We start from the raw sequence: 21,338 nt of genomic DNA on the forward strand, positions 1-21,338 counted from the left end.
TACGAGGAGGTGTGGGAATATTTTTCCCATGTGCGGGAGGCGTTTGTGGTCGAAGTGGTGAGGCTTGGTGAGTGAGGTGTGAAGTAACATAAGATGCCGGTTGGAAATTGGCACGCAGATTTGAATGAAATAATGGCACGCGATGCACATGCGGTATAATGTAGTGACTTGTGGTGGTTCCAAACCATGAGAGGCAGTGTGGTGTGCTTATTATCAATCACATATTGAATGGTGTGTGTGCTTGTTTGCTTGTTTTGTACCATGGCTAAAAGGAAAGGGTTGGAGTAGAAATCAGAATGTGAGATAGATAGTTAATAGACTTAACTATGAGACCCATGCAACTCATTTCATCCCGTTAATCCACTGGACATGAGGGGAGGTGTAACCGCATGAAGACTAACAAAATAACTGCCTGGGGACCACTGTATGGTGGGTGCTATTGCTTTAGAGGCATGCGGTTTTGCAGAACCGCAACAATATGAAGAGGCAGAAATGAAGAAATATTGTGAAGTAAGATTCCTATCGTGAGAATAATAAAGAGGTGAACAAACGAGCTAAAACAGAAGGGAATGTAAATAGGGGACAGGTGTCTAGGAGGAGGAATCAAGCGGTACGCTAAACTTTTGCATGAGCATCGCAATATCAATCATTACTCATTTATTCATTTATTTATATCAGAATTATATCAGAATGGCTATTACAACAAACACAGTACTAGAAGGGCACTCGGTCGAGCGCTTACTTCCAACAAGTAATGCCTGATCCAGGAGAACATATCGGGCCCAATACATTTTTGAAATATCATTCTATATATCGTTTTTATCATTCCACATGATTCTTGCATTAACCTACAGAGGGCACTGCATCAGCAACACAGCCATGCCCCCAGAAAATGATGCAACCCAGAAGCCATACAAAATGATGATAAGCAACAAAAGGTATTCTCATTTGGAATTGCAATGTTGTAATCATCTTTGCACCAATGAGATGTCATTAATATGAAAGATCTGGATACCCTCTTTTGTGATTTTCAAATGAAAGTGCTGTCCATGTAAGTTTGTGCTTATAGAACCAATTTAGTTATTGACAATAAGAAGTTCATTTGCATCATGAAGCACCTGAGTTATCGATGATCTAAAGGGAGCACTGCGTCCCGTGTCCGAATATTTGCCATGGAGCTGTATCCGAGTTCTCTTTTCTAATCCGCACACGGTCCATTGATCTTTCGACGTATCGTGCATTTTGCAATGTGGTTGATGCAGTTGCATGTCTGGCCAGCCCAAGATATCATACATATCGACATGGAGATCACCAAGGCCCTTGAGAAAATGCAAAGCCTTGATGCAATCCTGGAGAAGAAGCTAGAAAGGGAGGAGATGGTGAAGAGTGAGTCCAAGAAACAATGGAAGATGAGGGAAGATAAACAGGTTGTTGTTTTTACCTTTGTTGTAAATTATTTCTTTATTAAATTTGATTAAATATTAATAATAGTTTTTTATTTATTATTATTTTTTCTTTTTTTAAATAAATAAATTATAGAATATTACAGCTTTGATGGTAAACTTACTCTTCACAGGACTAACACAGGTTAAACGCATTGCTGAGGCTTGACATTGTGCATTCCCTTCCTTTTTTAAATCATTATTATATTCCCAGTGCCCATAATTGTTTCTTGGTAATGCTTTCCAACAGTTACAACCGAAACAATCAGGCCATGGGATGAATGCTACTTTTGCAAGATAATTTCCTTTTAAATGCTTGTGAAAATGTTGCTTTATTTTATCTTTTTGGTTATAACTTAGGAAACTTTTTTTTCTTTGTACTGCTCTGATGTAGGTTCAAAGAAATATATCCGCAAGTGAAATGGAAGAAGATTTCCTTGATATTTCGTTTCTCATGGAAAGCCACCAAGGTAATGTGCTCAATTAGCGATATACATCATTATTTCTCAAACATAACGATGATACGGATCTACCCTGAACCAACGAAACTAATTTGCTTCCGGTGTTTCATCAGGGATCATTGGAGAGGGGTCGTTGATAAAACCAGTGTTTTGCACCCAAGTGCCTGTTTGTGACACCAGCTCTTTTGGCAGTAAAGAACAAGATGAACCTGGTAAGGACAATAATTGTTTATTAGTCCCCTACTGGTTTCACCAAAGGGGACAATAGGTTTGCTCGCCGTCTGTCCATCCGTCTGTCCATCTATCTGTCCCATCTGTGGTTTTTCAGACTTTTCCCCCCACACCCTGAAGACATATTTAACTGAAACTTGGTGCATGGCTTCATTATGATAAGTTACAGAACAAGTCCGAGTTTCAGGGTTTTTCATCAATTTTCACAGAGTTATGCCCTTTTTGGACTTTAAAGAATATGACATCTGTAGGGGACATGTATGACAAAACAATTCTCGCTTTTGTTTAACTTTTTGTTCTGCCAAATATTGGTAGAGAGATCAATTGCCGATAGAACAAACCCCACAAATATCGACATTGTTACTTGTTGTTGGTCAAACAAGTTTCAAACTTTATGCACGGGAGCTAAAACCTGATTGTCAACAAAGTCAATACTTTATTACCAGAAATGGCATTTTCAGGAAGAAGGCGATTGTCATGGTAAGATGAAAGTTCTGATGAGTACTGTTCTGAAAGTGCAGATGAGTACATTTGCGGTTCCGATATTCACGGAACCCGCGTATTTCGCAGTTCATAAAATGTGATCTGCTTCGACATTCACGATAGTGTGCTTTGCGTATTCGTGGCTTTTCACGGATGTATTCGCGGTTTTTCTGACCTTCTTCATTCCCGGTCTGTGCTTCACATATTCGTGGTTTTTCGCAGTCGTATTCGCGGTTTTTCTGACCTGCTTCTACATTTGCGGTTCTGTGCTTCTCATATTCATGGTTTTTCCATGGGCATATTTACGGTTTTTCATGGCATTTTTTTATTTTCCCTTATGAATCCCGAACCGCTGGGAACCTATCCTCCTTTTTCCTATTGAAACAATGCCCCAACATTTACACATTCGACATTCGCGGCATTTTTCAGGAATGCATCACCCGCGTTTGTCGGGGGTCTGACAGTTTGTTATCCGAGATTAGACCATTTCTTCTACATACTCCATTAGTTCTCATTTCTGAAGACCCAAACACAGGCAAATTGTTGTTTTAATAACTACTGATTACTGTTTCCCTGTCCAACAAGAATGCTTGCGCTGAATTTTTTTAATGCAATTCTCCACTAAGTTATTTATATATGAATGGCAACATTCAATCTCTACTTGTATCTCAATATTTTGCTTGCTTTGTAAAATGGGTTTGATTACTCTGAAAGGTTTTTATTATTCCCTCCACCCCTCCTCCATCTTATTGTTTGCTGGACCAGACTCGGTGGCGTAATTGTTAGAGCATACATTCTCAGTTTAGGAGATCTGCAGTTCGAACCATTTTAAAGGATATAGAAAAGCTCGCCAAGCATTCATCACACATTGGTACAAGGCAGGAAACAGAGATAAATTAATGTACTGCAGGTCCATCACAAAACTTTCCTGGGAATAGCCAAGTTTGCCTGCAATTTGTAACAGGCAGTGGGCCAGGGGTTGCTCCAGTAAGATTACATTCCCATTCAGGAGCTGGTGGATGAAACGTAGTCGGAGGCACATTATCCGGCTGCAGATATCAACGAGGTCCTGACCACCTTCAGTGAGGGACAGATAAATAAACTGCAGCATGTCACAGCCATTGTCTACTGTTCCAGAAGGTAATTAATAATATTGTCGTGTCCAGGGGGTTAACTCCTACCTGGACTAATGGCCAAACAGTTCACCCTTGAAGGCTTACAGTCGAGACTCTCGGAGATTAATGTGCGCGCGGGAAAGAAAATGGCGCGAAAGGACGGAGGCACACAGTTGTACTCGACCCACAACAGGTACACGGACACAAGCAAATGAAATCAAACAAATAATAATTTAATAACAATCATCAAATCTGTACACTGACAATAATTCAAATTGTATTCATGAAAGAAATACATGAGATAAACTAAATCTAAATCTAATTGAGGCGCCTCCACACAGATTTAAGTACAGACAAGGGAACAGAACAATAAAAGAAAAATCCCTCCTTTATCCCAGCACTTCGCTGTGTACCCAGGAATGGGATTCTCAAGCTTGAAGGTCACCAAAACCGCTTTGTCACTGCGCGGGAAAATGCACTCAAAATGGCGCCGTCGCTCTCTGGGCGGAAAGACGCACAGGAGGCAATTCGGAGACGGCACTCAACGTCAGGGCTCACGAACCATGGTGTAGCTTATTCTCAAGAGTGAATATACCTACCGTCCTCTCCCGCACATGGTCTGTTCACAACGATGGCCCACACGACGAGACAATTTCCGAGTCCCCGTGATCAGGCCACGAGGTACACTCTTCTTCACTCCTCAGAAACTCACACTCTTCATGGCTCAGCTGAACCGTCAATGGTTAGCATCTTGCCCAACATGCTGCAAATTCACACAGCAAGAGCACGGGAATCATGCAGCCTTCATCGTGCCGTGAGCAAAAGTGAGATCCTCCATGTCCTCTGAGTAACGTCCTCCTCCTCCCTCGACTACTCGCCTCCTACGTGCTCCTGACATCACGCCTATCAATAATTAATCTCGGGGGCATGACTTGGCCCGCCGTCCCCCTTGGAGACGGGGCTTCTCCCGAGCTGATCATGCAGCTCGGCTGCAATGGCCATTGCCGTTACGAAAACGTAATTCTATCATTGCTGGTTGGCAATACAAAAACATAGGGAAAAGTCACAGAGGGGCGATTACATACTGGGGGAATTATCCTTATTCCCTATCTAATTAACATTGCACCTCCCCTCCATGTGGTAACAAGTAACACTGAAGCTCACAGTCTCCCAACTTAATTACATTGAGATGTCTCCTACACGTCCATGGACCAAGCAACTCTATTCAATCCTAACTTTCCTATGAAATTCCTCCATCTACCCCACAAACATTATATTGTTGCGGTTAAGGAAATTTGCAAACCACCATTCAGGTCCCGTAGGTGAGATATCTCTGTAAGTACATGTGTAGTCAGCCCCAAACCCGTTGTTTAGAGGGAATAAATGTGATTCATTCGGGCTGCGACCCTTTGAGATAGCCGTTTTTCCATTCTATCTTTATTTTGAACCAACCACGTCTCAACCGCCATCACACAACAACCACCAACCACAACGCCGCTTCACAACAACAACAACGCCAACAGCCACGATCTTTACCTTCACAACTCGCTCCCGCAAACATCGCATCACTGCCATTCCAAACGTCGCCATGGCCATAAACCACCACCATAAACCCTCCACCACCTTCATCTCTCCTCCTACCGCCATTCCCGCACCACTTGTGAGCACCGAGCGTCAGGCTGTCCTGGCCTCGTACGGGACGCGCGCCGAGCCGCGAGTGCAAAATGTGGCCTTTCCGAGGAGAATTCGGATCAGGAATGCTACACGCCCACTTCTGATCCGTCCAATCAGCAAGCGCAGGGCGGTTTGGCCCTGCCTCCAGGCGCGTCGGTGTAGAATCGAGATGTGCAAATTTTAGGATCAGGGGAGACTCACGCCCCTTTTCCTCCGTCCAATGGGCGAGTGTGGCTCCACCCCCGAGCTCGTTCTGATCCAGAAATTTGCATATGGGTTCTCCTGCCGGCCTATAAAGCGCTGAGTGCAGGGCGAATTTGAGCAGTCTGTCGGGGAGCTGCAGAGAGAGGAAGCCTGGAGCCTGGAGTGCGGTCGAGTCGGTTTGAGCGCAGAGTCAGCCTTGGAGGAGCGGGGAGTGAGTCGGGAGGCGAGGGCGTACAGGTGGTTTGCTGCAGTCGGCTGAGGAGAATTGAGGAAGAGACCGAATAGCTCGGGTACGAGGCAAGGAAGACGGCGGTCGGCGACGAGCTCGCAGTGGAATCGCTCGTCGCGGGACCCAAGCAAGCCAGCTATCCTCTTTCCCCAGAGCATCAACAATTCCCCCCTTTTTTCCCCCCACGCTGAGATAGTGCGAAAAGGGGGGCCCCGTTCCCACCCCACTCCAAGCAGTGCCAACGAAACCCGTGAAGGAGCGCGGAGTCGGGGTGCCGCCGCGCCACCACATTGGCGGCTCATCACAAAGACACGGGTAGGATCCACCCGGTCTTGCGGACCTGACCGCTCTTTCAGGTCCCGCGCAAATATTGGCCCACAGGCCCCATCTGCCCCCTTGTCTTTGAGGGTGGTCCTTTTCTTTTGCTTTTGAGTAAATGTGTTGTTGGCTCCGTCTGTAAAGTAAAACTGTGTAAGTGTTGCCGTGTGCACGCGTAGTCGGTTGTAGATCTGCATTGTTGTGTTTCTTTTGTTGCAATTGCTTTAGGTGCATAATTGTTGTAATTGTATATGTGTGCTCTCCGTTTGCCGTGGAATAAATGTGCATTATGTTGAACTGTTTTCCCGTTTCGCTTCGTCTTTTCTTTAATTGAATCTCCATCTTGCTTCACGTAAAGGGTTGGTAGTGGGCTTAATACGCCCGATAATTAATCAGAATCGTCGAGGCCGACGATAACACCGCTCGGTTATCCCGATAGTACGGAACGGGTCGCTTAAGTGGCCCGTGTCCGGAGTCGACCTGCGGCGAGGTGCGATCGCCCGGTCTACCCTCCGCGTGGGTACTTAGGTAGGTCGAGTTTGGCGAACAACCCTATCCCACGCGGGGGGCCGATTGGCACGATCGTGGTGAGGCCGAAAGGCCCACCCGTGACTAGCTCCCGGCGTTAGTCCGAGAGGGTCACGCCAGAATTGTCCATCCGGTGGGCGACGTGCCGCGATTCGAGTTACGTGGCCGTTCGTACGCCGGCGGGCGCGAATTCGCAACAATATTATTCTGGATCATGGCAAGGAGGGGGTTTTCAGGAGGTTGCAGACACACAATGTTATGCCATAGCATTGAGGCAATTGAACTGTTGATGACTAAGGTTCTTCCATGATAGAAGAGCTGAAAAAGAAGTCCTTTCCGGCGGCCTAACTTTTTCATTACCTTATCCAGCAATCCTGCCCAATTCTGCAATTTGAATGTGTGATCCCCCAGGAAAACTCCAAGGTGTTTGACACCATTTTGGTGCCAACTCATCCCCCCTGGTAAGGCAATGTGTGGGTAGGCTTTCAGGCCCTTCCCAAAGGACTTTACATTTATTCCAATTTACTTGGCCTGAACAAGCCTGACAATATGTTTCCAACATCTGGATCATTGTGGTTACATCAGCATTATTATTCACAAAAACGCAGATATCATCTGCATAGACAGAAATTTTGAGTGACGCAATATTAAAGGATAGAAATGTGACTGTGCAACTGAAACAGAAGAGGTTCGAGAGCGAGAGAGTACAAGAGTCTACACAATGCGAAGAGCTGCTTTACTCCCCGGTGTACAGCAAAAGGGAAATACGGTACTTAATTAATTTTAAGGACACTGCAAATGTTACAGTATAAGAGGAGTAAAAATGGGGTCAAAGCCAAAACCCTCCAAATAAAACCATTGTCCAGGAATACAAAAGGATTGATGTTGTCTAACCAAAACACTCATGGAGGATTTAAAATAAATTGATAGGGCTTTAGTTAAGACTTTATAGTCTGTACATCTGATACATAAAAGGAGTTCAGTCTCCGTGTGCATGCATCCATCCCTGCGTCCCTGAATGCCTGCGTGCATGCGCCCCTCGGGGTACCACTAATAAAGAAATATGGAAAATCAACAGCGCAGCACAATCAGCAGCGCAGCCTACAAACAGAATGATGTAGTTGAGTTATGCTGCAAACAGTAAGGCGAGGTGAGGATAGATGGGCCAGTTTCAATTTACATTAAAATTTCAATTTCCGTAAAAAACAAAAACTCCTCCTCCATCTTCTTCACTTATTATAATTGTGAGTCTCATTCAATCCCGTTCCTCATATCGATTAGATTCAGAACACACTTGCTATATTCAATATTTTTTTTTCAAGTATTTCCATTTTATTCATATAACAGTAATACTGTTACGGATCTGGCAGCTTTTGCACACAGACAGACAGCAGTCACTAAGCTTAGTTATTTCGATAAGTATCTGTTTATAGTTAGAATCCCTCCTTCTGTCTAATGGGAATTTCGTGTGTGCACTATGAGTTATTTTTTAGTTAGGTTTTTACAACAACAACTACAACAACAACAACAACAACAACAACAACAACAACAACAACGCCACCGTCCCTCACTCGACCCAGTCACCATTGCCCACGTGTTTTTGGCTGAGGGTGTGGGCGGAGCCTCCGTCGCTTCAGATCGAGGCTCCGCTCCAAGGAAGGGCATGGACCGTTTCCTCCAGCCAATGAGTGAAGGGCGAGCACCACACACGCGCCCCAGCCAATCGGGAGGCTGACCACGAGTCGTCCGACAACCCCTCGTCCAATCAGGAGGCGAGTGGCGAGGAAAGAAACCCCTCCCAGCTAAAGAGAGAAAAAAAGAGATGAGAGGACGACAGACAGGAGTCTTGGTGGCGATTGCGGTGCGGTTTGTGGTCTTGGTTGAGCGGTCTGCGGTCTTGGTGGCGATTGCGGCGCGGTTTGTGGTCATGGTTGAGTGGTCTGCAGTCTTGGTGCTGACAACGCCAAGGTCGTGGGTTCGAATCCCACCATGGTGGTTCGGGTCGGTGTGACCGCACGAGGTGGGACAGGTACCCCGGCCCGGCTCTACCAATGAAAGACCCATGGGGTCCAGTTTATTTTGGGTTTGTGTGTGTGTGTGTGTCCGTGGGCCCCATCTGTAAGTAGAATCGTTAAGTGCCTTGTTCATTGTACATTACATTTCTTTATTCGTGATAACTCTGCTCTGTCTCCCTTCCCAATTATTATTTGTGATAAACCCCTGTTGAATGTTCCAGTTCGATGTTCGTGTTTTCTTTCATTGGCCTAGCATGGTTCGGACTTGAGAATTAGTGAGGCCGTTTGGGCCGGTAAATTGTTCATTTGGACCGACGGATCTTGGTAATCCCCGCTCGGTTAACACCCGGATCGGGATCGGAAAACGGTCCGTTCCGCCCGAGGTCAGCCGAGGGGGTGGTTTTCCCCGGTAGTTGGACAACGTGGGTATTTAGGTATATTAAAATTAGGCAATTAACCCTACCCCATGCCATCGAAATATTGGCGACCACGGTCCGCTAAGGGACCCGTTTACTGAGTATACAAGGTCAAGGCTTGTGGAAGAGTTAGTACATTGAATGGATCAGGATGCAACAGAACAAAATCAACAGTACAGAGAGGGGGAAACACCAACAGCAGGGTTGAAGGACAAAATAGAGGGATAGTAGTACAAACAATTGGTGTGGGGAGGAATGGGGGGGGGTAAGGGAGGATGCAAGGGGTGGACATGATGGATACAGAAGTAAACTCTCAGGAAGGTAAAACTGGAATATGGAAGGAGGTAGGCTTGGGGGTTGGGGAGAGGGTAGGAGTGGGTTGAACAGGGGTAGAAGGGATCATGGTTTTGGATGGGGGATGATCTGAGATGGTAACACACAGCTGTTTTGAAAAGTTGAAGGAAGGAACAATTTCTTGAAAAAGGAAGGAAAAATGAGATTGAAGAGAATGTGGAAGTCGGTTCCACAGGTGGGGAAAAAGAGGAACAAATGGCTGATGCACTTCTGATGCAAAACCAAAATCTGAAACACTTTTTATCATATTTTGGAAATTTTAATTTCACTAAAAATTTATAATATTGTGTTAAATTCTCTCTGGGTCAGTTTCGGTTTGCCTGGTGTTGGCTTCATGGTTAGGGTGGTGGGCTTGGGATCCTAGGATCTTGAGTTCATATCCACCTTGGCTGTTGAATTAATACCAGGTGGGGTTGACTCTGCCTGCCATCCTTCCGAGGTTGGCAAAATGAGTGCCAACTTGCTGGTATCCTGTGTCGGAGTGGCGACCTGTCCAGGATAGTGCCCAATAGTCAAGGAGATTGCTCAGGCAGCACCAATGCTCTGCACAGAGTATGGTCCCAATGGATGGATGGAAGTTGGCCAACATCACTGCAATACACAAACACGGTGCAAAACGGACCCTCTTAACTGCCATCTTATTAACTTGCTTTCAATTATCAGCAACATCATGGAATTTATAATTGCAGTTGACATCAAATCCTTCCTTTTTTCCAATGACCTGATCTCAGATCATCAGTTTGGTTTCAGACCCAGTCATTCTACCATGGACATGCTACTTCTACTCTCCTAACCATGGATGAAAGCCCTCAATGTCAGTATGAGATCAGAGCTGTCTCTCTGATGCCACTGTCTCTCAATCAAAGCATCTGATGCCACTGTCTCTCGAGACATATATCGAGCTTTCAATACAGTGTGTCATCCCGCCTTGCTCACCAAACTCTCCGATGATAGCATCCAAGGCCTCCTCCTCTCATGGATCACTGACTTCCTCCACTCCTGTATTCAGCACTTGCTCTTAACAGGATCCTCTCATCTCCTCTCCCTGTCAAGGCTGGAGGGCCCCAAGGCAGTGTCTTTGGCCCAGTCTTGTTCCTCATCTTAATCGGTGATCTTTCTGATTTCCTGTAAAATCCTGTCTATATCTTTGCTGATGATTCCATCCCCTGCCATATCCTTTCTTATCCTTCAGACAAGCAGGCAGCAGCCTCTTCCCCTCTCTGCCGCAACATACCTCAATGGAATCAGTGGCTAGTCCAACACTTGTAATATGTCTTTCAGTCCGAACAAATCCCACATGCTCACCCTGTCTGTCCGAAAGGACCATTTGGCAAACTCTCCCATTTACTTCCGAAACAAACCACTTGAAGAGGTTAAATCACGATCTTTCTTGAAAAGACCATATTTCCAAGATGGCCTCCAAAGCTCGACACTTACTGGGCACCCTTCATCATGATAGGTCTTTCCTTGGCTAATTTGAACTTTTGACAACCTAGAAGGCCTTGATTCACAGCTTGATGGAGTACTGCTCTACCCTTTGGGCTGACACCCATGAAGATCATGAATATGGATGGGGGATGACTTACTCTAGTGGTGAATGGCTGTGTTTAAGCCCGAGAAAGGAAGAATGGGACTGAACAGACTGGGAAAGCTGGCTCCACAGGCAAGAGAAAAGAGGAACAAATGAGGAGGTGAAGAGTGAGCCTGGATTTTGGGAGTTTAACAAGAAGAGGGTTACTGGCAGACAGTGTGTGTCCTGCAGAAACCTGGGAGGGACAGAGCCAAGAGAGAGAGAGAGAGCAGAGGGAGTAAGACCAAAAAGGATGGGGTAGAATACAGAGGTAGAATAACCCTTTTCCCCCGTTCTTGTGATGGGGTAGAATAACCCTTTTCCCCCGTTCTTGTGATTGTTTTTTCTCCACTCTCCCTCACCTCTTTTCATTTGTTAGTTCTCAGTTGGTTTGTTCCTTTCCTGTTTCATCCCTGCTTTCCCTTTCTTCTTCCTGCTGTTTCTTTCAGTTTGTGTGCAGCTCGTTGTTCACCCCCATGTGTCCTCCCACTCCCCTTGATATCACTCTTATTCTCACGTCTACTCTGCTGTTCATGTTTCCCCCTTTCCGTTTTGGTCCCTTCCATTCTGCTCTCGCTTTTCTGCGAGCCTCCTTCATGTACCGGTGAATAGAAAAATAATATTGTGGACATCAGTAATTGTCATATTTTGTGGAAACCTACCTGTCTTCTGATGCATTTCTTTATTATACACTGTAGGATCAACTTTAAGTTCACCCATGACTGAAAAAATAGACACTTCATGCATTGGTGACGATTTTCATGGAAAAAGACAAGGAGAAGAGTTTAACAAGAAGAGGGTTACTGGCAGACAGTGTGTGTCCTGCAGAAACCTGGGAGGGACAGAGCCAAGAGAGAGCAGAGGGAGTAAGACCAAAAAGGATGGGGTAGAATACAGAGGTAGAATAACCCTTTTCCCCCATTCTTGTGATTTTTTTTCTCCACTCTCCCTCACCTCTTTTCATTTGTTAGTTCTCAGTTGGTTTGTTCCTTTCTGTTTCATCCCTGCTTTCCCTTTCTTCTTTCTGCTGTTTCTTTCAGTTTGTGTGCAGCTCGTTGTTCACCCCCATGTGTCCTCCCACTCCCCTTGATATCACTCTTATTCTCACGTCTACTCTGCTGTTCATGTTTCCCCCTTTCCGTTTTGGTCCCTTCCATTCTGCTCTCGCTTTTCTGCGAGCCTCCTTCATGTACCGGTGAATAAAAAAATAATATTGTGGACATCAGTAATTGTCATATTTTGTGGAAACCTACCTGTCATCTGATGCATTTCTTTATTATACACTGTAGGATCAACTTTAAGTTCACCCATGACTGAAAAAATAGACACTTCATGCATTGGTGACGATTTTCATGGAAAAAGACAAGGAGAAGAGCTGCGCGTGAAGAAGCGACTGCTCGGAAAGACCAACTTCATCATTAAGAACATTGAGGTTTGTTTGAATAACATTCATGTTGATCATGCCCGGGGTCAGCAAATGAGTTTTGATTTGAACAGAAAAACAAACCCACCAATCTGTAGTGAATATGCGACCGGTGTTTTCATCTTCACCAACACTTTCATTGTCGTCATCTTCGTCTGATAAAGCTCAAAATTATTCTGCTCCATAATTCCCCTGAAAGTGTTTCCATCACTAATTTTGTCTCCAATAGTTTCTTCAAAATCTCCTTGTTTAGTTTCAACTTACTGAGAACCTTCAGAGTTGCTTATGACGGTGGAATCAATATCAGAATCCGAGCTCAAAATACACTGTTTCTCTATGTAATTCACTATTTGGATGAAGTTGGGTTCTGGGTGTGATGTCACAGGCGAAAACCAAAAATCAACACTTTAGGGCTTTTTCGGCACTTTGTGATTGGCCAAAAAATTAACAATTTTTTCTCCTTCAAATTAGACTGTGATTAATGGTTTTCAGAAAAGAAAAAAAATTGAATTTGCGTTCCCCTTTTAACACCTCATTGGAGCCGTCACAGGTACCAGAGGATTGGAGAGTTTCAAATGGAACACCATTATTTATTAAAGCAAGAGCTAGTCGAGTGCATTTATTACGAGCGGGATGTGCTTCCACATTGTAAGCAATGACGAACCATGGTTCCCCATCGTCCCGGGTCGTTTTCCTGCATTTGTTTTTTTCATTAATTTTTTTCATTTATTTATATTTGAAGTTATGAATGCTTTTTCATGGTTCTTTTAATATTCCCGTTGTATTGGTTTTGATGTCCATCAGCACGCAGAATTACCATGCTTCCACATTGTCTCAGGTCGCTCACCTGCATTCATTTTTTTCATTTATTTATATTGTCATTTATGGATGCTTTCTGATGGTTCTGTAATTTTTCCCGGTGTGTCGGCTTCGATGACCGCCAGCACGCAAAATTTCAGCTTTCTACGTCTCCCGGAAGGTACCGAACTTTAATATCAGTCAGTCAGTGAGTCAGGCAGTGAGTAGTTAGAATGAGCTTTATATAATAGATGATATATTTATTATTTTTATGGTCATGATGTCCATGTTGGAGTAATAAAAATACTCAAGAAATAAAATATAATTTCCTCTATTCAGCCAACTATATTGATCTCCTATGTATCATAACATATGAACATGGTCGACACATTTGTATTTTGATGAAATACCAGTCTTGTAAATGCAGTGCCATTGAATGTTTTGCTCTTTCCACATGATTAGGCTGCAAGAAACCCCGTCACGTTGACAGATGATGAGAAGAGAAGACTCAATGAACTGCTGGAAGGCATTGATGACATGGAAGGCAAAGCATCTGTTAATAATGTAAAGGTCAGGAAGTGATGCAACATTGACTTTCTACAAATTAGCACGCTTGGAGAAAAGTTATTTTCTTGATTTCAGCCCTCATTTATCCTTTTCATATTGTGTATCAATACTGATTCAATTGCGGTGTTAAGTTCAGACACAGTTGATGTTGAATCCATTATTGTTGGGGTATTTTGCTGAGCTGTGAAATGTGATGGCAATGTGCCATTTTCATTTAATTTCAGGAACAATCTGATTTTGGTGTTTAATATATGGTCGGGATGTTGTGAGATTGATTCTACACATGATGAAGAACAAATCAACACAGTATATGTATTTCATCCTGGATTCACTGGTAGTTTGGGTTTAAGGGAGGCAGGGGTACAGAGGGAAAGGTCTCAAATATTGACGTTTTTGGTAGCAGTATTTCCTTGGCAGATTGCCCTCTTATTTTATTGAAATATTTTAAATCAACTCTATTTTAGGAAAATCATAGAAATAAACTGTTTGAATCGTTATTAAATTCCACATCAAACAAGCATCCTGTCTTTGTAGTTTCCGTCGCCGACTTTACAACTTTACATTAGAGTCTTCACAACTCCCTAACTTTGTAATCCATGTCAGCCAACACACTGACAGAGCCCATAGCATGTTTACTTCTTGTACAATAACTGACAAAATCACCTTTTACTTTGCCAAGTAAAACTTTTGTAAAGTTTTACTTTGCCAAGTAAAACTTTTACTTTTACTTTGTAACTGAAAAAAGAGGTGATTGACAAGAGTTACTTCCCACACAACTCTTTGTGCCATTCGTTGTTTCAAAAGTTATTATTAAATATTTCCCACATCCTGTTAAATTTGACACAATTTTCATCAGAACTACTCGCATCCTAAAAAGCCATTGCTGGTAGCTCAGTGGAGTGCTGCTCTTGCCCATGGGCTAGCACCTCAGCATCACATCTCTCTCTTGATCTACATTCTGGAGAATATAAAGCTCTCAACATTCTTGGCATTTCTTGGGATGATGACGAAGCACGGGGTCTTAAAGGGGACGGTGGATACAAAGACATTGCCTCAACTGTATTGTACTACTCACGTGAGTGGATGAGTGACAGAAAGGAAAGGGGGTGGGGGGATTCGGCAGGAATAGAACAGAGCAGGTGGGTACGGGAGAAAGTATGAGGCGACAATGTACAGCACTCCTAAAGGGGCAAGACACAGCAGATACAGGCACTCAGTTTCACATATGAGAACATAAAAGGATTAATGAATGGAGCAGAGTATTAAGTGTAGAATTGCAGAGGGCGACCAGGTGTAGAATTGCGGAGGGCGACCAGGTGTAGAATTGCGGAGGGCGACCAGGTGTAGAATTGGGGAGGGTGACCAGGTGGAGAATTGGGGAGGGTGACCAGGTGTAGAAGTCTGTAAGAAAGTGTGTGACCTAGGTGGGCTGGGGTGGAATGGATGGATGAGAGGGCCAGAGGAGACAGACCAGAAATTAAGTGAGAGAAAACTGAGAGTCCATCAACCTGCAGGTGGTGAGAGATAATTAGATCATGAGGCCTGGCCTCCTGTCGATAGATATCAGCAATGTGGAGAGCCCTGGACTCGATTGCCTTCAAGAGGAGCATTAAAAAAAATTTTTGACCTCGAAGTGTATTTAAACAAATATTTTTAAAGGGAATCGCTACAAGGTTGGAAAAGTAAAAACCATCATGAATGATGAGGCTTATCAAAGTATATAGAAGAAGTGTAAAATGTGAGGAAACACTATTAGGTAAAATAACTGTTTATAATTTTAAGGGTAAAGCTGTATTGTATTTGATTTCTCACCGTTAATGTACAAATGTTTTTTAAAAAACCCTTTTTGACTTTCTGCAGTCCTTACCATCACCAACTCCTGGTGTGGGGTTTACTCTGGAGATTTGGGAGCAGCAGCGGCTGGCTGACATCGACAACTACCTGCAGGCATTTCAATCTGAAATGCTTCACCACAAAATTGAATCGACTGCTCGAGAGGTTTGCAATCAAACTCTTTGTTACTACTCTCCTTCTCTTCTTTCACAGTTTGTGTCGCTTGGGTATTTTGGTATTTCGTAAGGTCTTTGTTGCTTGCTGGATTTAATGTTCGAATGGAGATATCAGGAAGTCCATAAGACATTCTCTGTAGGGATAGCATGGACACTCAATATGTTTAATGCAACACAAATCCTCAAAACGATCTACTAAGATACAAACTTATAAACTTACAAAGTACCAACCAGTCTGTGGAGTATTTGACATTCAACAATGCTCATGAAGCTCTTGGACAGCATTGCCGAGTTACAAAACTGACAGACCCAAAACAGATACTGAAGATTGTAATTCTTTATTCTTATATTTTTTTCTTGCACGACTTCTTCTGTTTAGACAGTCAAACTCAAAATAGGTTTAAGCTCAGAACTGGGATTAAGCCCAGAAAAAGGCAATGACAAACCACTTCCCCCACTTACATTCTAAGATCAAACTTGGATGGCATGCAGTTGAGTCTGGAGTTAGAATTGGAGGAACATGTATCAATAAACTAAGGTGTGCTGATGATATCACTCTGTTGGTAGAAAGTAAAGACGACTTGATGAAACTGCTGCAGACAGTGAAGAAGGAAAGTGAGAAAGTTGGTCTTTATTTAAACAAAAAAAAAGACTAAATTATTTTAAACTGAGTAGATCGACGTGTTCAGATTTGGAGACGATCATGTGGGAATAGTGTGGTAAGTTTCATATTCCTGGGTTCTAACATTGAAGTGAGTGGAGAATGTAAAGGAGGAATTAATAGACAGTTAGCATTGGGGAGAACAGCAATGTCAGGATTGACAAAGATCTGGAAAGACAAAGATGTGACAAAACAAACCAAGAGGAGGCTGGTGATGATCTGGAATTCCCAGTTGCAATGTATGGATGTGAGTGTATGGAATGTATGGATGAGTCATGGACAGTGAGAAAGGAGGAAGATTGACAGTTTTGAAATGTGTTGTTGGTGACAAGTGTTAAGTCCATGGACTGCAAGAAGAACAAACAAATCAGGGATTGAAGAAATTACACCAACATGCACACAAGAAGGACTGATACGAAAACAGAAACTGTCATACTTTGGACACATCATATATGCAGAACACGAAAGTCGGAAGAAATGAATCATGCTGGGTATGGTTGAGGGAAGAGGACAAGGCAGACCTTGTGCGTGCTGGATGGATGGGATAAGAGCTGAAAACAAGCTGTCTCTGCCATAGTTTCAGGAAGCAGTGCAGGATATGGATGTTTGGAGAAATCTGATCATGAATGTCACCAGAAATCGGCCATGACTTGGTAGAACCAGATGAATTTGGATTAAATACAAATCTGGCCTCCAAAGCCAGTTGCCGACTGGGAATCCTCCATCGTATAAAGTCCTTCCTTGGCCCACCTGAGCTCCTGACCACATACAAAGCTTTCGTCCGCAGCCTGATGGAGTAATGCTCTCCCATCTCGCCTGGTGCTCCTGCCTCTCAGCTTTCTCGGCTTTACGCTGTGGAAACCAAGTCGTTTTGGATCATTGGTATCTCCTGCGATGATGCTGAGTCTTTGGGCCTCTCACTCACCGCAGGCAGGTCGGTGGTCTTTCTGTCTTCGACCATCTCCTCTCCGGTCTCGCCCTCCCCTGCTTTCTCTGCGATTTGTCCCCACCATATTTCCGCAGGTCGCTCAAGGTCCGCCAGCAACCCCCATCTGGTAAAACAACGAAAATCACGAATCACTGCTCACCTTCACTCTTTCATTCCTCTTTTTTCCTGCCTTTGGATTAAACTCCCACATTCTCTTCAATCCCATTCTTCCATCCAGGACTTCAAAACAGCTGTTCACCACCACCTCTTATCTTCCCCCATCCAAAACCATGATCTTTTCTACCCCCACTAATATACCCCAAACCCACTTCCTTCAAATTCTGTGCCTTCCTTCCTGAAGGTCTCTGCAATGTCCATCTTGTATACCCTGTGTTCCCTGCCCCATCCCTCTCCCTTTCACAGATTTCCCCACTGTTTTGTCCTTCCCTCCCCCACCCCTCTTGTCTTCTGACCCCCCTTGCTGTGTATTGTGTGTTAGCTCTCATTCGAGCGTCGACATTGTATGCAAAAAAAAAAAAAATCTGCATTTTACAGTGGGAAGGTCCACGACTACTCAAAATTTTCATAACTTTGAAGGATTCCACAAAGTATGCATAATTGCATACCTACGCGTTGGGCAATGAAGGGCAAAGAGAGGTGGATGGGACAACACCTGTCAATCAGCCTGGTGGAGGCAGGCCCATGGTGATACAATTGGCCAAAGGCCAATCACACCGATATGGGTGTGGTTAACTGTGGAATATTACGTACAGTCCTAAAACAGGCAAACCAATTTTAAGTCTGCTCACTTCAAGTCTGTTCACTCTTCAGTCTTCCCATCCTTTGCGTTCCTCTGTTCATGCTCAACCGACAGGGTAAATGACAAGATACAGGGCAACCACAAAAAGGGTACCCATACAATTTAATAAGCCTTCTTTATTTTTGTTTAAAATGACATGTTCTTTGGTCGACATTTGCATCACATTTGATGCATGATCACCAGGAAAAGTTTCACATGGATACATGGAATGTTGTTGAGATGCTGGATGTTCATGGCAATATTGCTGTTGTTGGATTCCCATTTGTCCGCCAAAAATGGTGGCCTTGATTTTCACCTCCTCTTCGATGTTATCCTGTTCATTTTGGAAAAATAAAGCAAGGGCCCTAACTTGGCAACAGACGCATCTAGCTTGAGCCCAGTTGTTTGGAGAATGTTTTGCATGCCATTAATCTCAGTTAGCACCAGCTTCCAAAATAATAGGTACAGTATATGGTGAGAATGTAGGCCATCGTGTTATTCAACAAAATAGCTACATCTGACCATGTGTCCTGCATCTCGGCGTTACTCTCAGGAAGCTGCTCCAAGGCTTCAGACATTTAATACTGGTATGACCGCACAGCATCAAATGCATCATGCTTGGAGATCATTGAGGCTTGCAAACTTGATTCACCGATTTTAAATATCTAAACGTTTGTAAACAAGAACGGCACTCGGGAGAGTGCATATTTCCACCAGGCTGAGTAGTTTGTTTTGGATCCCACTGATAGGCCGGATCTGCATCCGGACCTTTACCAAAATCTAATCGGCTTGTTCTTGTCACCTACTCAACTCATCCACCAAGTTTTGCTTTAACCTGTCCACAACGTTTTGAGATATACTGCTATATGTGTATCGTTTTTGGCTGTATCTCGCAATCGTGAAGAATCACTTAAGAAATTCTAGTATTGGGATCCGGATCCAGATCTTCACCAAAATCTAACTACTGTAATTCGTTCTTGTCACACACCCATCCTGTCCACCAAGTTTCGTCCCAATCCGTCGATAACTTTTTCAGATATCGAGCTCATAGACAGAGACAAAAGACAGACAAGCAGGGGTGAAAACACAACATCCTTCCACCTAGCAGAGGAAATTATATTGAGCTATGGGAGTGTGTGTGGCCTTTGTGGTATCATGAGTGCCGTGAACGGCTGATGACCGATGAGTGTAAACAAATGCATGTTTACAGTTTACCACCATCAACATCACTGACGGCTCAGCCTTTCCTGAACAGGAATGAGTCATTGAGATGCAAAGGTGGCAGAGCTTCATTATTGAGTTAGTTGCCTGGAATGTCCCACGCTTCTTTTTGCCCGTTCCCTCTCTCCGGCACAACATTGACCACAACCATTGGCCAGCGGACAGAGGGTGGGGCCATTTACACAGTTAAACACCTCCTTGTGCTCCCACCTACAATGTCCTGGTGTTCTAACAGAGTCTGTAATGCGTTGTGGGGAAAAGGTCCTCAGAAGTGTCGATTATATCAAAGATGCAACAATTTTGTCACCACCTAAAAGTGCTGCTCGGGGCGGTTGCCCCTTTCGTTCCACCTCTTCCCTCTTGCTACACCAATGGCTGCAGGCAGACTTGGAATCCACGGGAAAAAAAGTTTATTCCTCCGACACTTTTGACTGCATTAATTGAATTGATTTTGTCAGTAATTGCTGTTTTGAGATCAGCTATGGATTGTCTTCCTCCGTAGACAGTGTCATTACACATCTAACCCTAAACTCAGTTTTGAGTCTTCTTGGAGGATTTCATTCTCATGTAGATTTCGACTGAAAATCATTTTTCAATAGCTGTCCATGCCATGTTGAAAAACATGTGGCTATCTCGACTAAATCTAAATCTGAAGACGAGACGTGAACTCCATTTTGCGCACCTGCAAAAAGGATGAGGATCATCATTGGTATGGACGAAGTTATTGGAGGTAAGGTCAGTAGGCTACAGTTTTTTATTTTTTGTGCTCACCCTGCATTTCATATGCCTGGTGTTGGCTTAATGGTTCGGGTGGTGGGCTTTGGAGCCTAGGGGTCCTGAGTTCAAATCCCGCTCAGCTATTGAATTAATACCAGTTGGGGTTAACTCGGCCTGTCATCCTTCCGAGGTCGGCAAAATGAGTACCAGCTTGCTGGTATACTGTGTCGGAGTGGCGACCCGTCCAGGATTGTGCCCAATAGCCAAGGAGACTGCTTAGGCAGCACCAATGTTCTGTACAGAGTATGGTCCCAATCTCCTCCTCCTGCATTTCATTGTGCAATCAAAATAAAATTCTCCAGCACGTAAATATATTTACCAAGTGCAGAAATGAGTAATAAAGAAAACAGAGCAGATAAGTATGACATTCAGATGATGGATAGTGGTGATGTTAACAAAGCAGGTAAGCATTATGTTAACAGGATGGATAAAGGTGATGTTGGCATAACAGGTAAGCATTATGTTAACGGAGTGGATAATGGTGATGTTAACAGGATGGATAATGGTGATATTAACTTAACAAGTAAGCATGATGTTAACATAACAAGTTAGCATGGTGTTAATGGAGTGGATAATGGTGATGTTAACATAGCAAGTAAGCATGATGCTAACAGCATGGATAATGGTGATGTTAACATAGCAGGGAAGCGTGATGTTAACAGGATAGATAATTGTGATGTTAACATAGCAAGTACGCATGATACCATAACAGGTAAGCATGGTGTTAACAGAGTAGATAATAGTGATGTCAACTGATATAATTAACAGCTAATTGGACACATGACCGGTATGGAAGATTGGAGAGTAACCAATGTAATCTTATTATAATTCACCGTCCGTCCGTCTGTCTGTTCCCAGGCACCGCAAAAACGGCTGAACTGATCGCAACCATTTTTTGGGTGTGTAATCCTGGGACCCCTTGGAGTAAAATAGGCATAAATATAATAACATGACGCCCTTGACGGCTCCTGTAGGGAGCGGGTGCTTCTAGTACCGTTGATATAATGTAAGAAAGGATCCAGAGAGGAATTGGGGAACTATGAACCAGTTAGTATTGGGAACCATTTCCCAGATTTGGAACCATTTCAATAAAATTAGGAACCATTTCCCAGATA

General features: G+C 43.7%; 1 protein-coding gene across 5 annotated transcripts in view; it reads left to right on the forward strand.

Moving 5' to 3' along the window:
• The window catches only part of FSIP1 (fibrous sheath interacting protein 1), a 70,707-nt gene that overhangs the window by 20,789 nt on the left and 28,580 nt on the right, over positions 1 to 21,338 (forward strand). For all 5 annotated transcript variants that reach the window (XM_085894468.1, XM_085894470.1, XM_085894467.1 and 2 more), the window contains 7 exons: positions 1,279 to 1,427; positions 1,837 to 1,912; positions 2,017 to 2,115; positions 11,739 to 11,939; positions 12,330 to 12,472; positions 13,724 to 13,831; positions 15,689 to 15,826. In XM_085894468.1, the coding sequence (XP_085750594.1) occupies positions 1,279 to 1,427; positions 1,837 to 1,912; positions 2,017 to 2,115; positions 11,739 to 11,939; positions 12,330 to 12,472; positions 13,724 to 13,831; positions 15,689 to 15,826 (914 nt within the window). The remainder of the gene's footprint in view (positions 1 to 1,278; positions 1,428 to 1,836; positions 1,913 to 2,016; positions 2,116 to 11,738; positions 11,940 to 12,329; positions 12,473 to 13,723; positions 13,832 to 15,688; positions 15,827 to 21,338) is intronic.

The sequence above is a fragment of the Eptatretus burgeri genome, chromosome 9 (genome assembly GCF_056783735.1).
Source record: "Eptatretus burgeri isolate ZD-2024b chromosome 9, Ebu_testis_v1, whole genome shotgun sequence".
Classification (NCBI taxonomy): Eukaryota; Metazoa; Chordata; class Myxini; order Myxiniformes; family Myxinidae; genus Eptatretus; species Eptatretus burgeri.